The 12,515-nt window shown below is 34.0% G+C and overlaps 1 protein-coding gene across 1 annotated transcript in view; it reads left to right on the top strand.

The window, feature by feature from the left end:
* Nucleotides 1-11,883, top strand: part of LOC106960317 (uncharacterized) — a 17,854-nt gene extending 5,971 nt beyond the window's left edge. The window contains exons 8-18 of the mRNA XM_015053359.1: nucleotides 286-345; nucleotides 6,179-6,238; nucleotides 6,324-6,410; nucleotides 6,499-6,567; nucleotides 7,778-7,894; nucleotides 9,752-9,770; nucleotides 10,076-10,095; nucleotides 10,186-10,226; nucleotides 10,328-10,394; nucleotides 10,701-10,741; nucleotides 10,836-11,883. Coding sequence (XP_014908845.1) covers nucleotides 286-345; nucleotides 6,179-6,238; nucleotides 6,324-6,410; nucleotides 6,499-6,567; nucleotides 7,778-7,894; nucleotides 9,752-9,770; nucleotides 10,076-10,095; nucleotides 10,186-10,226; nucleotides 10,328-10,394; nucleotides 10,701-10,741; nucleotides 10,836-10,925 — 671 coding nt within the window. The 3' untranslated portion in view covers nucleotides 10,926-11,883. The remainder of the gene's footprint in view (nucleotides 1-285; nucleotides 346-6,178; nucleotides 6,239-6,323; nucleotides 6,411-6,498; nucleotides 6,568-7,777; nucleotides 7,895-9,751; nucleotides 9,771-10,075; nucleotides 10,096-10,185; nucleotides 10,227-10,327; nucleotides 10,395-10,700; nucleotides 10,742-10,835) is intronic.
* Nucleotides 11,884-12,515: the final 632 nt, after the last annotated feature.

The following is a 12,515-nucleotide window of genomic DNA, read 5'->3' as shown; positions in this document are numbered from 1 at the left end:
CTAAAATGTTATTACAATGTGAAGAGTCCAGGTGGAGGAACGGATCAGTCTCCACACAGTGACACGACTTCAGTCTCCATCTACAGTAAGTTATTAACTGTCCTCATTATTCTGTATTATGCAATTAGAAATTATGTATTAGTCTGTCATTCATATTTTCTTAATATAATTTCAGCTTAATATGGTTTTGTTTTTTGATGGTTGATGTATAAATAAGTTTGGTGTCACACATTTTTATTTCTCACATATATGTGAAAGGTCTAAATGTTTCCTCTGCCATTGCAGAAGTTCAGGAAACAGATTCGACCACATCTCAGAGAGTAACCACTGTCAGAGTGACTGCAGGTAATATCTGCTTTCTAACACCAATCACAAAACATTATTTGGGCCAGCCATAGCAATGCATAGGGAGAGCAGTGACTGACTTACTTTGCAAGTCAGTCACCTATTGTTCTACACCTCAAAATAACTGCCTCATACTAATACCATCAATGCGGCTCGTACCGCTGCGTGCCCCCTCACAATATATACATCAAAACGTGCAGCTTGATCCCGTGAGGGGAGCCATTACTTTGTCTGTTACACATTGGATTAGTGTAGCCATTTCAAATAAAGCTTACTGGAAATGTCAAAATAAAAGCCTTAATATTCCCCTCAGGGTCGTGCGCATGGAAGTGAATTAACATTAGCACAAACATTAGCATTTCCATTAGCATTTCATTAAAATGTTTAATCACTTTCTAAAGAGAAGTTCGCATACATAAGTTGGTGTGACTTGCCTACTTGGGTTGAATTGTTTGGGTTTTCATTCCTCCTGACAGAATTGATTTATGTGAGACAGATTTTAAGGAGGATTTGCTCACACACACCGTTTTGTTCCTTCAGAAACTTCAATCAAGGCTGTGTGATGTCAGATCTAAACGTTTCATCTTTCATTGCAGATGTAGAGCATAAAGACTGGACAACATGTCAGACAGCCCGATTCTTCCCTGCAACCACTGGTAGGATTTGCCTCTGAACAACAGTTTTAAAACTTATTACATCAGGATGTCACAACTTTACTTGTACAAATGTAAAAGTTATCTTTTTATCAATAGTAGGAAGACAAATTAATTTTTTGACATTTACAATAAATATTATAAAAATAAACAGTTCACATCCTAGAAAACAATACACAATAAAGACGTAGAATAACTTTTGCTGAACTTGTTTCATCTCTTCATGCAGTGATGATGATCTGGAGGTTCATCATGGTTGGAATTACATCTTTAGTCCTTTTTGGATTGACTCTAAAATGTTGTATAAGCAGAATGGGTAAGACTGAAAATACTATGTTGGGGATGCTGTTCAATTTTAAACACCTTTTTAAATGAAAGCTACATCTATATTAGCTTATTTTTTTGAAAACACACTTAAATAATAACTACATTTCTTTGGTACATTTCATTCCCAAAGAAAGTTTTACAAAAATTATATCTGCTATCTGTCTTTTTTTTCTAGAGAAATGTTTTGCAAAACGGTAGGAAATATTACTTTCTAGATATTGTTGCATAAATGTTGGCTGCTTTGTGGAGCATATTGTCTTTGAATGGACACAAGAACTCCTGTTTAAGTCCAGTAGCATTAACATTGCTAATTAATAATGGCTCCCTGCATGAAGCTTATAGGTTTTTAAGGCTTTTTACTTCTGTTATTGTAGTTGTCAAAGTTGGTATTTGCAGACTAAATTGATACAAACATGGTAGATAGATCCATCTGTATTTCGTTCACGAGGGCAGAAGATTTATGAAATCTGCCAGTCAAATCAGGAGAAATCGTCTCAGTCAGTTTGTTCAATATTGTTCAGGGAAATTACAAAAAAAAAAACAAAACAAAAAAAAAAAACACTAAACAAAAGCTCCATCAGTGACTCTACAGGTGTAATAAATATAGAAATGTATGATGACCCTGTGAGAAAAACACTAAACAAATATGGTTTGGTGCGCAATAGTGAGAAGAAAACTTCCTCTGTTGAAAGTGAATATGGCCTCACAGCTTAGGGTAGCAAAGCTGCATCTGACTGACCACAGTAAAAATGCTTGAGGTGTTAGCCAATGTGGTTTAAAAAAACAAAAAAAGACTAAACTCACGTTATTGTCAGTATATAATCTCATAGCAAATGTCAAGCCTGGTTGTGGAAAGGTGATGTTTGGGATTTTTCTGCTGCTCTTTTTGTAGACATGAGGTTGGATTCAAATCATGTTCAGACATTTTTATGTCCATTTTATCTAAAACACAACAAATTAATTCTTGTCTGCTGCCACAGATCAAAAGATAAAGATTCAGGTAAATAAAACAAAAAGTTTGCCGCTCATCAACAATAAATTGTGTTTTAATGTCTCTACCAGACAGCATTTCTATCAATGTGTGATTTTTCCTGTTGGTCATTTTCCAGAGGAGCAGATCCAGATGTCCAGTTTGAACAACAGAGACGGTTTGTTAAATATCTGCTTCTGCTAAAATAATGAATCACAGAGTTATTCTGTCTCAGTGGAGACTGTCCTCCTGCTTCCCTCAAACATCTATTAAAACATTTACAGGCAGGATGTGACGACCCTGCAGCGCTGCAGCTGTAACTCTGGTGAGCTGAGTTTGTCTCTGTGAATGAAGTGTAATGGTTACTGATTGGTAGTTTGGCCACTTGGTGGCGCTGTTCATCTGAAAACGGTTGAAATGTTTCTGTAGAAACTGACATTTGCTAAGGTATAAATAAATCACGTTTTAAATTTAAAAGTAACAATATTAAAGTTTAACAATACCAGTTTAATATGTCAGTTTGTAAAAACAAAACTGAATAAGAGTTTGAAAATGTTTGTTTTCACAGAGTGACGACTGAACAGCAGAACCTCATCCAACTGAACCACAGGAAGTCTGACTGTAAATTAAAGTCATGTATAATATTAGTTATTGTTTTATCTTGTGTAATTTGTAAATCTGTATTTTTAAATGAATGTCCCTTTGAGAATATCATAACAGCATTTTAATAACAAAGCTGGTTGAATTCACTGCATAACATAAACCATGATTTTAGATGTTTTAATAAAAAAAGAACATATGATCTGTTAAAAATGCCAGATGGAATAAGATGTAATTTGCTCAACAATAATAATACAAAATGTAAGAACCATCCTGAATAGAAGGAGAATTTAGTGACATTGCATTCAGTGTGTTACATCTTTATCTTATGAGTGTTTTTGAGGATTATATTTAGGAGCCATTTCTGCTGCTACCAGATTTGTTAAGAGAATAAATAAATTAGATTTTTTATTTTAGTTTTTGACTTGAAAAAGTAACTCAGCCTTTTAGATTACATGTTTTATTGTGTTTATATGTTTGTTCTCCATAATCCTAAGATATACTGGTCAGTGTTTTGTTAGTATTTTTTAATTATTACTTAATTTGTTGAGTTTATTCCTTGTGAGTCATGTTATCAGTTTCTAATATTTTCCTATATAAATAAGTTTTTCATTTGTTTTCATTCTGCTGTGTGTTTTATTCATGTTAGGCCTGTTAACAGGAACATCAGCGTTGAGCTTATAGAGAAACTGAACCTTTGATTACATCATCTGGTCTGATACATGTAATCAAGTAAACAACTGAGAACAACCAAAATATCTGGAAAAGATTTAGGAAATATGCTTTATTTGAATTATTTAATCTGGAGCAGAAAATCTGACTCACTTTGTGTTTGAGGCTGATGTGAAGCAGACAATATGCTATCTAAAGGCTGGGAAGAGGCGAGTACAGCAACAGATAATAAAAACATCAACATGTTACTGACAGCATCCGTCTTTACCCAGTTCAAATAGTGACTAGTTCATATAAGACTGAATCACACAAAGTAATGCAGGTAGTTTTATTGATGCATTTTCACTATTTTTAAATTTGTGATCTGAAACCTGTGTGTGAACAATGTTGAGAATAAATAATATTGAGTTTTCCTGTGTCTGTTTTATCTATTTGCATGCTTGTATACACATACATGCACACACATAGAGCACACGTGCAAAGCTAAGGTTAAAGGAAATGATATTTCAGGGAATGCCCTCTTTATGCCGCAGCTTTGATAGAAGTCAATAATGAGAACCAGTAACTGTTGTTAGGAGCCATTTTGCTCTGCTAGCTCATAAATATAGCTTAAGAAATGGACCAGCTGTATTTTGGTATTAATAAATGTAATTCATGAATTCAACTCACTGACTCTTCAACCTCAAGAACCTAATGGAGAAAGGATAATTCTCCTAACAACAGACTTAGCAGGAAATGACAATTTGAACCATGAGACTTTATGAACTGAACGTCTAAAATGATTTTACTGGGAATCCAGAACTGAAGCATTAAACTTTGATTACAAATATAAAGTGTCAGTAACGGTGAAATAAACAATACATTTTAACATGTAGTGAAATGGTCTGTGGGTTTAGTTGGTCTAAATACTAAAGAGCTATTCAGCATGTCGGTTTTGTTCCTGTGGTCAGTAGGAGGATCCTCTACTGATCATGTGGCTTTTTTTAACAGCAACTTCTGAAACCAAATTTAGGTAAATGTGACAAGAGGAAGAGATTCACTGCTTCATCATGGCTTTGCTGCTGCTGATCTTCATCCTGCTCAGTAAGTTTAGTTTATTTTTATTGTCATTATCATTTATTTATTCTTAAGTATAAAGTGTGAGTTTTTATTTATTTTCTGGTATTTTGGTAACAAACTGTTTATCATAATTTCCAGTCAGAAAAGACACAAATTTTATCTCATTTTCTACAGATTTGTCTCATGAGGAAAAAGCTGAAGGTTTGATTCAGTGAAATGTCTCTGTTTTATATAAAATATCTCCTTTATGATTTGTTAATAAAAGTTGAAACCTAAACACGTTTTGAACTTTCAGCTCTTCCTCAACCTCACCTAACGGTGGATCGACTTGTGATGAGAGAAACCGACTCAGTCACATTACGCTGTTCGGCTCCACCACATGTTTCTGTGTCTCGGTGTGATTTCTACATTGAAAACAACAAGACGTCTTCAGACGCCTCCTGTGTGAAAACACTGACAGGATCTGAGATGCTGAGGAAGTTAAACAGACGATCACCAGCTGAGGTCAAAGTTAAATGTTCCTACATTATAAAGAATGATGCTCTCGATGTCTCATCATCAGACAGTGAACCAACAACCATCACCATAAACTGTGAGTGATCTGGTTATCAAAGATTGTAGCAACATTGATTATGAACTTACTGGATATCCATCATGTATGTAAATTTTACCTGTTTGTTTCTGCTTTTCTTTACTCTTATTTTCAGATCTTCCTCCTCCGTCACTGACAGTGAATCCTCTGGTGATCACAGAGTCAGACTCAGTCATGTTAAACTGTCAGCCTCCACCATCTTTTCCTGTGACTGATTGTTATTTCAACTTTGGGAGAGAAAAAATGGCCCAAAAACATCCTTGTCTGAAGACGATGACAGGAGTTGATCTTCTGTCTTCAACCAAACAAAGTTCACCAGCTAACATTGATGTAACATGTTTTTACCTGAATTTATATCAATCTCCAAAGAGTAACCTGCTCACCATCATCATACAGCGTGAGTAAAAACAGCTGTGATGAACTATTACAGATTATTATGATGTTAAACTATTTAATCTTGTTTATGTTTTCAGTTCCTCCACCTGAACTGACTGTGAATCCACAGCAGATCACAGAGACAGACTCAGTCACAGTGAACTGTGGGACTCCTTCATCTGTTTCTGTGGAGAATTGTTTTTTATATTTCATAAAATCAAAGATATCCAAAAGCATTTCCTGTGAGCAGACACTGACAGGAAGTGAGCTCCTGATGATGACATTTCAAACTTCACCTGCTGAGGTTGAACTAAAATGTTATTACAATGTGAAGAGTCCAGGTGGAGGAACGCATCAGTCTCCACACAGTGACACGACTTCAGTCTCCATCCAGAGTGAGTTAAAAACTGTTCCTCTTCTTTGTTCTCTAAATATAAAACATATCCATGTCTGTCAGTTTTCTTCATATATTTTCATCTTCATATAGTTTCATCTTTGACATATTAAGTAGTTTGGTATCACATGTTTATATTTATTACATACATGTGAAAGTCTTTAAATGCTCATTATTCTCTATAATTACAGAAGTTCAGGAAACAGATTCAACCACATCTCAGAGAGTAACCACTGTCAGAGTGACTGCAGGTAATATATGCTTTCTAACACAAAGACCAGACATTATTAAACACATATAATTGTATTTTCTAGCTGCCTTGTCTTTATCCATCAGGTGAAACATTTAGGACAACAGTGAAAGCAGAAAGTCCATCTTCTCCTCCCCCATCATCATTGAATCCTACATTATTTGCTCCTACAGGTCAGTCAAAACTTCTGAAACATCGTCAGCTTCAGCCTTTGAACATGAAATTTATGAAAAATGTTTTGTTTTTCTTTATTTTCCTCAGATCCAAGTGAAAGAACAACAGTCAACACTGTAGGCTCAGTTTCTACTTTATCAACATCAAAGACACCAGGTCAGTTCATCCATTTAGATCATGTTATGAAAATGTTTAATGATTCTGATACTTTTTTCGGTAACACTTTATTTGAAGGGGGTTGAATAAGGCTGACATAACACCTGTCATGAACATGAATAAGCCTTCATGAATATTTATGACTGTTGTCATAAAGCTTCATTCGGTTAATTATGATACTTTTAATACAAAGTTGACATTATTCAAAATGTCTTTATGACAACTTGACATTAACCAATAAATCATTACTGTTTAAACTTTACCTTTAATAACATAAAGTTACCTAATTTTTAAAGTGCAATCAGTAATACTTTTATAACAAATTTATAACAGTAATGATTTCTTGGTTAATGTCAAGTTGTCATAACAAAGACATTTTGAATAATGTCAACTTCATATTAAGTGTCATAATTTACCGAATGACGCTTTATGACAACAGTCATAAATATTCATGAAGGCTTATTGGTGTACATGACAGGTGTTATGTCATGTTTATGACAGTGTCATGTCAGTCTTATTCAACCTCCTTCAAATAAAGTGTTACCCTATTTTTTTTTTTTTTCCAGAATAATGAAGAAGTATATCACTTAGAAAGTCGGAGGTTTTCTTGCATTAGTACTTGATAGAACTGAACTTACACTAATTTAGTTTTGAGAAACATTATTGGTTTCCTTCCACAAACTTCCTACAATAGGTTATTGTAATTTTGGCCTGTTCCTCCTAACTATCTAATCTCTTTGCAAAAGCAATTACATGCAAGCTAAATGAGGGAAATAATTATTTTATATGATTTTTAACTCTAGCAAATGGCAAAGAATTGCTGTTGAGTTAGATTAGTGTCAGATTACTTGATTCCTGGCCACTAAATGCAATAAAATGTTGTGTATTATTTTTCTTTCCTATTTTATGACACAAAATCATACAGGATTCCTTCTATTTTCAGCAAGACATCAGTGTTATATTTAACTTAGGAAATTTTGCTTAATGCACATGCAGAGCAACATTTTGAATGCAAGATCAGTATGTTTCTAACAATAACTTCTTTCTATAAATTATGCTTTCCATAGTTTGAACTACCTCAGGTTGCTATGACATCTTTTACTTTGTGCTTCCAGATGAAGCTTGTTGTACTAAGATGTCGTGTCTGTAATGTTTTGTTTTGACCATTAAGGAAGTGAGACTTGACTCAGTGTGGTTTTTGTTTCCCCAGCAGCAGATCAGAAACCTTCTGACAAAACTAAATGGATGTATGTGGCTGTACCTGGTTTTGGAGTAGTTGTGGGAGTCGCTTTACTTGTGGGACTTCTCTGTTCCAGATGGAGAAGTGGTGAGTAGAGACGCCTGTGAACATGTCGTGTTTCTGTGGCTTTAAACTTCCCATCCATTTTGACACCTTACATCATTCAGTTTCATATCTGACATTCATGCAGTTTCTACCCGTCATGGACATAAATGTCATATTAGTTCAAAATGCTTATAAAGAATTATATGTCAAACAACAAATTTGACAGCCTAAGCTTTAGTTTTTTGTGGATTTTATCTAAAGGTCAAAACTATACATGCTGTTACACTTTAGCCCTGGCCAAGATGTAGGATTGTTTCTTGATGCATGTTTGATTCTTTTTTATCAAATAGTAGAGGTAATTGAAATTGGTTGATTGTTGTGGCGCTTACCTAAAGCCTAATGTTCCCCTGACAGCAGTTTTGATGTGTTGATTAGTGAAGAAGTTTATGAATTTGGTGCTTTTTTTCCCCTCCATTTCAGTTATGCATCCACTTTAACACAATAACGCCTCTATCATGTTAGTTGGCATGGAGAGCTCAGGCCTGGAAGCCTAACCTTAACGTCTCCAGAAATACTTCTGGTCAATATGGCCACAAAACTCACTACTCATCTAATCAGAAAACTTTTTCTCCAGAGAGTATTTGGTTTGTCACAGCTGCACATCTCAGTTGAGCTTTCAGTTTTGGAGCAGAGGGAGGCTTCCTGGTTCATGCCCTTTAAGTGAAAAGCTCTTGAAAGCTGTCTTTGCCATGGCCAGAGATGGTCTTTGTGGTCACGAGTTTTTAGCTAAAAAGTCAAAGTTTTTAGTGTTTTTTTTATTGTTTCTGATGGACTCATTTGCTTTCATTAGAGAGGGAAAATTTGGTCCAGAAACATCAACACACGTTGGTGTTTTAATAAGACAACAATTCAGCCAAACTGTTTTTGAAGGTTTAAGAATAATCCTGCTGAGGCCTTCATCTTACTGATGATGTGTTTCTATGTTTGAAAACAATCTTGAAACCAACAAGTTTAAATTACTTGGCTGACAGTAATTTCCAGCCAAATTCATCACCCTGTTCATCCTTATACTTTTGAATAATAACTATTTTGAGTCTTTTCTTAAAGTACCTCCTGCTTGGACTTTGCTTCGGCTCTTTAGTCAGTTTATTCCAAATCTTCACTCCAGTGACAGAAATGCACATTATTTTCATTGTTGTTTGAACATTCAAAGTTCTGAAGTTGATTCATATCCCCCCACTCTATCAGTGAATTTTTGAATATTTTCTGGTAATAGTTTGTTTCTAACTTTATACATAAACTATGCAGTTTGAAACTCTACCAAATCTGTGAGTTTCAGGAAATAAGAATCTATAAATAAAGTGTTCAGAGAGAATTTCTGAGAAAGTTAGTAAAGGCTAGGCTACAAACTGTGTGGTTAAGGTACAAATATCAGTTCATGTTCATGTTTATATTTAAACTGCTATGTAAAATTTTGACCTCTATATGTACAATATGTGTAAATGTTTGCATATCTTGATTTTATAATTCACTGAATTATAAAATCTGAACCTGGAAAAAAGCAGTTAAAAAAAGTTAAAAACACTAAAATATATGACATCCATGTAAATATATGGCATCCATGATGATACGAATTTGTGATTATAGCATCCAGGTGATTGAGATCAATGTCAGATTTTACATTTTTTGTTTAATTCTTTCCAATATTACATTTCATTTTTATATGCTTTAAAATAATGCTGCAACATTTTGATAAAGTAATAGTTCAGGTCATGTCAATTTGTTTAGATTTTTTATTTTCGCTCGAGAGTAAAAACACATCATAAAAGTACTTCTCTTCACACATATCATGTGCTGACTGTGTTTTCAATTCCTCTTTTCATTTTCACTTTTTATCAGGTAAAAGAACTTACACGAGGTAAGGTGTTTTTTTCTTATTTTAACTGGAATCAGGTTGATGTGTTTGCTCTGATCTGTTAGATAAAAAGGTTTATCTTATTTGATTAAGATTTAGCTGCTCACTTCATGGAGCTTTATTGTTGTATTTAATCATGACATAAATTAGTGATGTAATATTTCCACTGTGGATTTTGGTCAGGATGAAAACTATTTAATAGGGCAACTATTTATATATTTAAAAAGTGTGATTACACAGTTGCAATATGTTATAAGTTGTCCAAAATATTCATTTGTTTTATCACGTCATCTTGATTTCTATTCCAGATCACGAGTCGGCTTTAATGGTAATGTAAACATCCATTAATCTGGATTTGCAACATGTGTTTACATACTCTGCATTTATAGTTTACATGCTTTTTTCATTTTCGTTCCAGATAACTTTATAGGAATGAGGAATGTTACAAATGGAGGACTGGTAACTTTTTTGTAAAATGCGTACATCACACAGTCTAAGGAAAAAGAGAAAGTAATTTATTTTAACTCCATAATCTCTCTTTCCATTTGCTTATATAAAAGTTACCTGTTGGGGATGAAGATGACTACCACAGAGTCACCTCCGTTCCTGCAGACGACTCTGCAACCGGTGAGCTGCTTGTTATTCTACAGACAATCTATAATTTGATGTTCAGTTTGTTATTACCTTTTGGAAGAAAAAACTCAGACATTACCATTGTTTGATTAAATTGTAGTTGCAAAATTGGGATTTAACATGCAAAAGTTGATTGTGACATTGCATTGTTCATTTAATTATTTTGCACATCATCAGGCATCCGGCACATAACAATCAAAGTACCTAAAAAGCAGAAATCAGACGTGTTTTAAACTGAGAAATGATGTGAATATATAAGACAACATAAATAATGTACTTAATTTGATCATGTTTTTCCAGAATCTGTTGCGATAAACACACAGAACTCTCAAAATGAAACCGTAAGTAAGATGTGAACAGAAGTGAACATGTTTATTCTAGAAACAAAGAATGTAAAAATAATAAATTATGTTTATTTTCTTCTTGAACAAGCAGAATGTTTACCACCTTTACGCCACCATCCCTGATGAACCAGAAGAACCTGCTGTACAGAAGCAGCTGTACTACACCCTGCAAGCTCACTGAAAAACAGCTTTTGTTTAAAGATGCGTTAAAAATATCCGCTAAATGTACAGCTATAGATTATGTGTTTATAGGTATTATTATCATATCATTACTGTCTTTCCTCTCCTTTCTGGATTATATTTACTCATTACGCAGTGTTGTGAACAAGTGTTTAATCCGTTCTTCAGCTGTTTTCCATATGTGACCAAATTAAATGTTTAAAAATCTTTATATATTTTTTATTTTTATTTTGTGGGAGTATGTCTATGTCAGTCTTACACATCTGGAGATCAAAGGTTCCCATCAAGATTAAATTAAGAATATCTGGGAACATAAAATTATTCCAAAGAATCTCATGTAAGTCTGAACTTTAACTAGGACATTTTAAACAGCAACTCCATTGCAGTTCTGCTTGTGTGGTTTTGGTTGTCCAGTATCAAGCCTCTTACCCTTTTCTTCCAGTGTTGTTTTGTATTTGGCGCCATAAGAAGCAGCTTCCCTCTTCTTCATAAAACCCTCAGCCTGATGCTGCCTCCTCCATGTTTCATTTTGTTGGTTTTCGGGGTCATGTGCAATGTTTGTTTTATGTGAAACGGTTCCTTTTGTTCTCATCCAACTAACGTAGATTTTTTACCAGCATCACATTTTATTTAGGGGTATCTTCATGTGTTTTGTTAAGTGTGAACGTATGTATCATTGTCCTTTCACTTTGCAAACATGAGCCACTTTGTTATGGTTGAAATATATGGAAACAGATTTGTGCCAGTAATACCACACAAAATGTTTTACTTCTGAAATGCTTCTTTTGTTTCATTAATTTTAGTTTTTATCCTGTCAGACTTAAAGTCAACCACTTTGTTGGTATAGTAACTTATTGTCCTTTTCGTGATATACTAAAAATGAATTGCTAAATGTTTTTGACGGGTTTTAAGACGATGGTTTTTAAGACAAACTTTTAAAGCTCGTCTTAAAACCCATCCATTTTGTTTTTAAACTGTAAGAGTTGTTTTTTAATTGTTATGTTGTGTTTTAATGTACAGCACTTTGTATCAGCTGTGGTTGTTTTAAAGTGCTTTGTAAATAAAATTGGTTTGGTTTGGTTTTGGTTTGAAACTGAATGTTAATTTTCTCTCCACTTCAATATGTTGAAGTTCAGGGAGAAGTTTTTCTTATGTTTTCAACTTTGCCATTTTTTTTTCATATTGGACTCGCCATGTGGAGTCAAATATCAGTCAAACATGATGTACTGCTACACTTAAATAATCTATGTTGCCTCTAAATTATGTTTTACATAATTGAATGTAATAAACAATCATTTAGCCCATGAAAGATCCTAATTTTGATTGAATAAAATGTGAGATAACCATCAACAAATGACATTTTGCTCTGTATCATAACTTATATCATAACAAATATTATCTGAAATTATCATATTCAGTGTCAGAAAAGTGGAAAGTAAAACTTAACCCACCACCAATATACCGACTAAACTAAGTTACATAGTTTTGCCAGAGGGTGGCAGTGTTGGTGACTTTGGTGGTTCTTATTCACTTGAAGAAGGAAAAAAGAGAATCATGAGAGAGAGAGAGAGAGAGAGAAAAAGAGAGAGAG

The sequence above is a fragment of the Poecilia latipinna genome, unplaced genomic scaffold, assembly GCF_001443285.1.
Source record: "Poecilia latipinna isolate Pla-1442-1.1 unplaced genomic scaffold, P_latipinna-1.0 Scaffold1177, whole genome shotgun sequence".
Classification (NCBI taxonomy): domain Eukaryota; kingdom Metazoa; phylum Chordata; class Actinopteri; order Cyprinodontiformes; family Poeciliidae; genus Poecilia; species Poecilia latipinna.
Note: the sequence above shows the minus strand (reverse complement) of the source record. Positions and strands in the feature narration are given on the sequence as shown.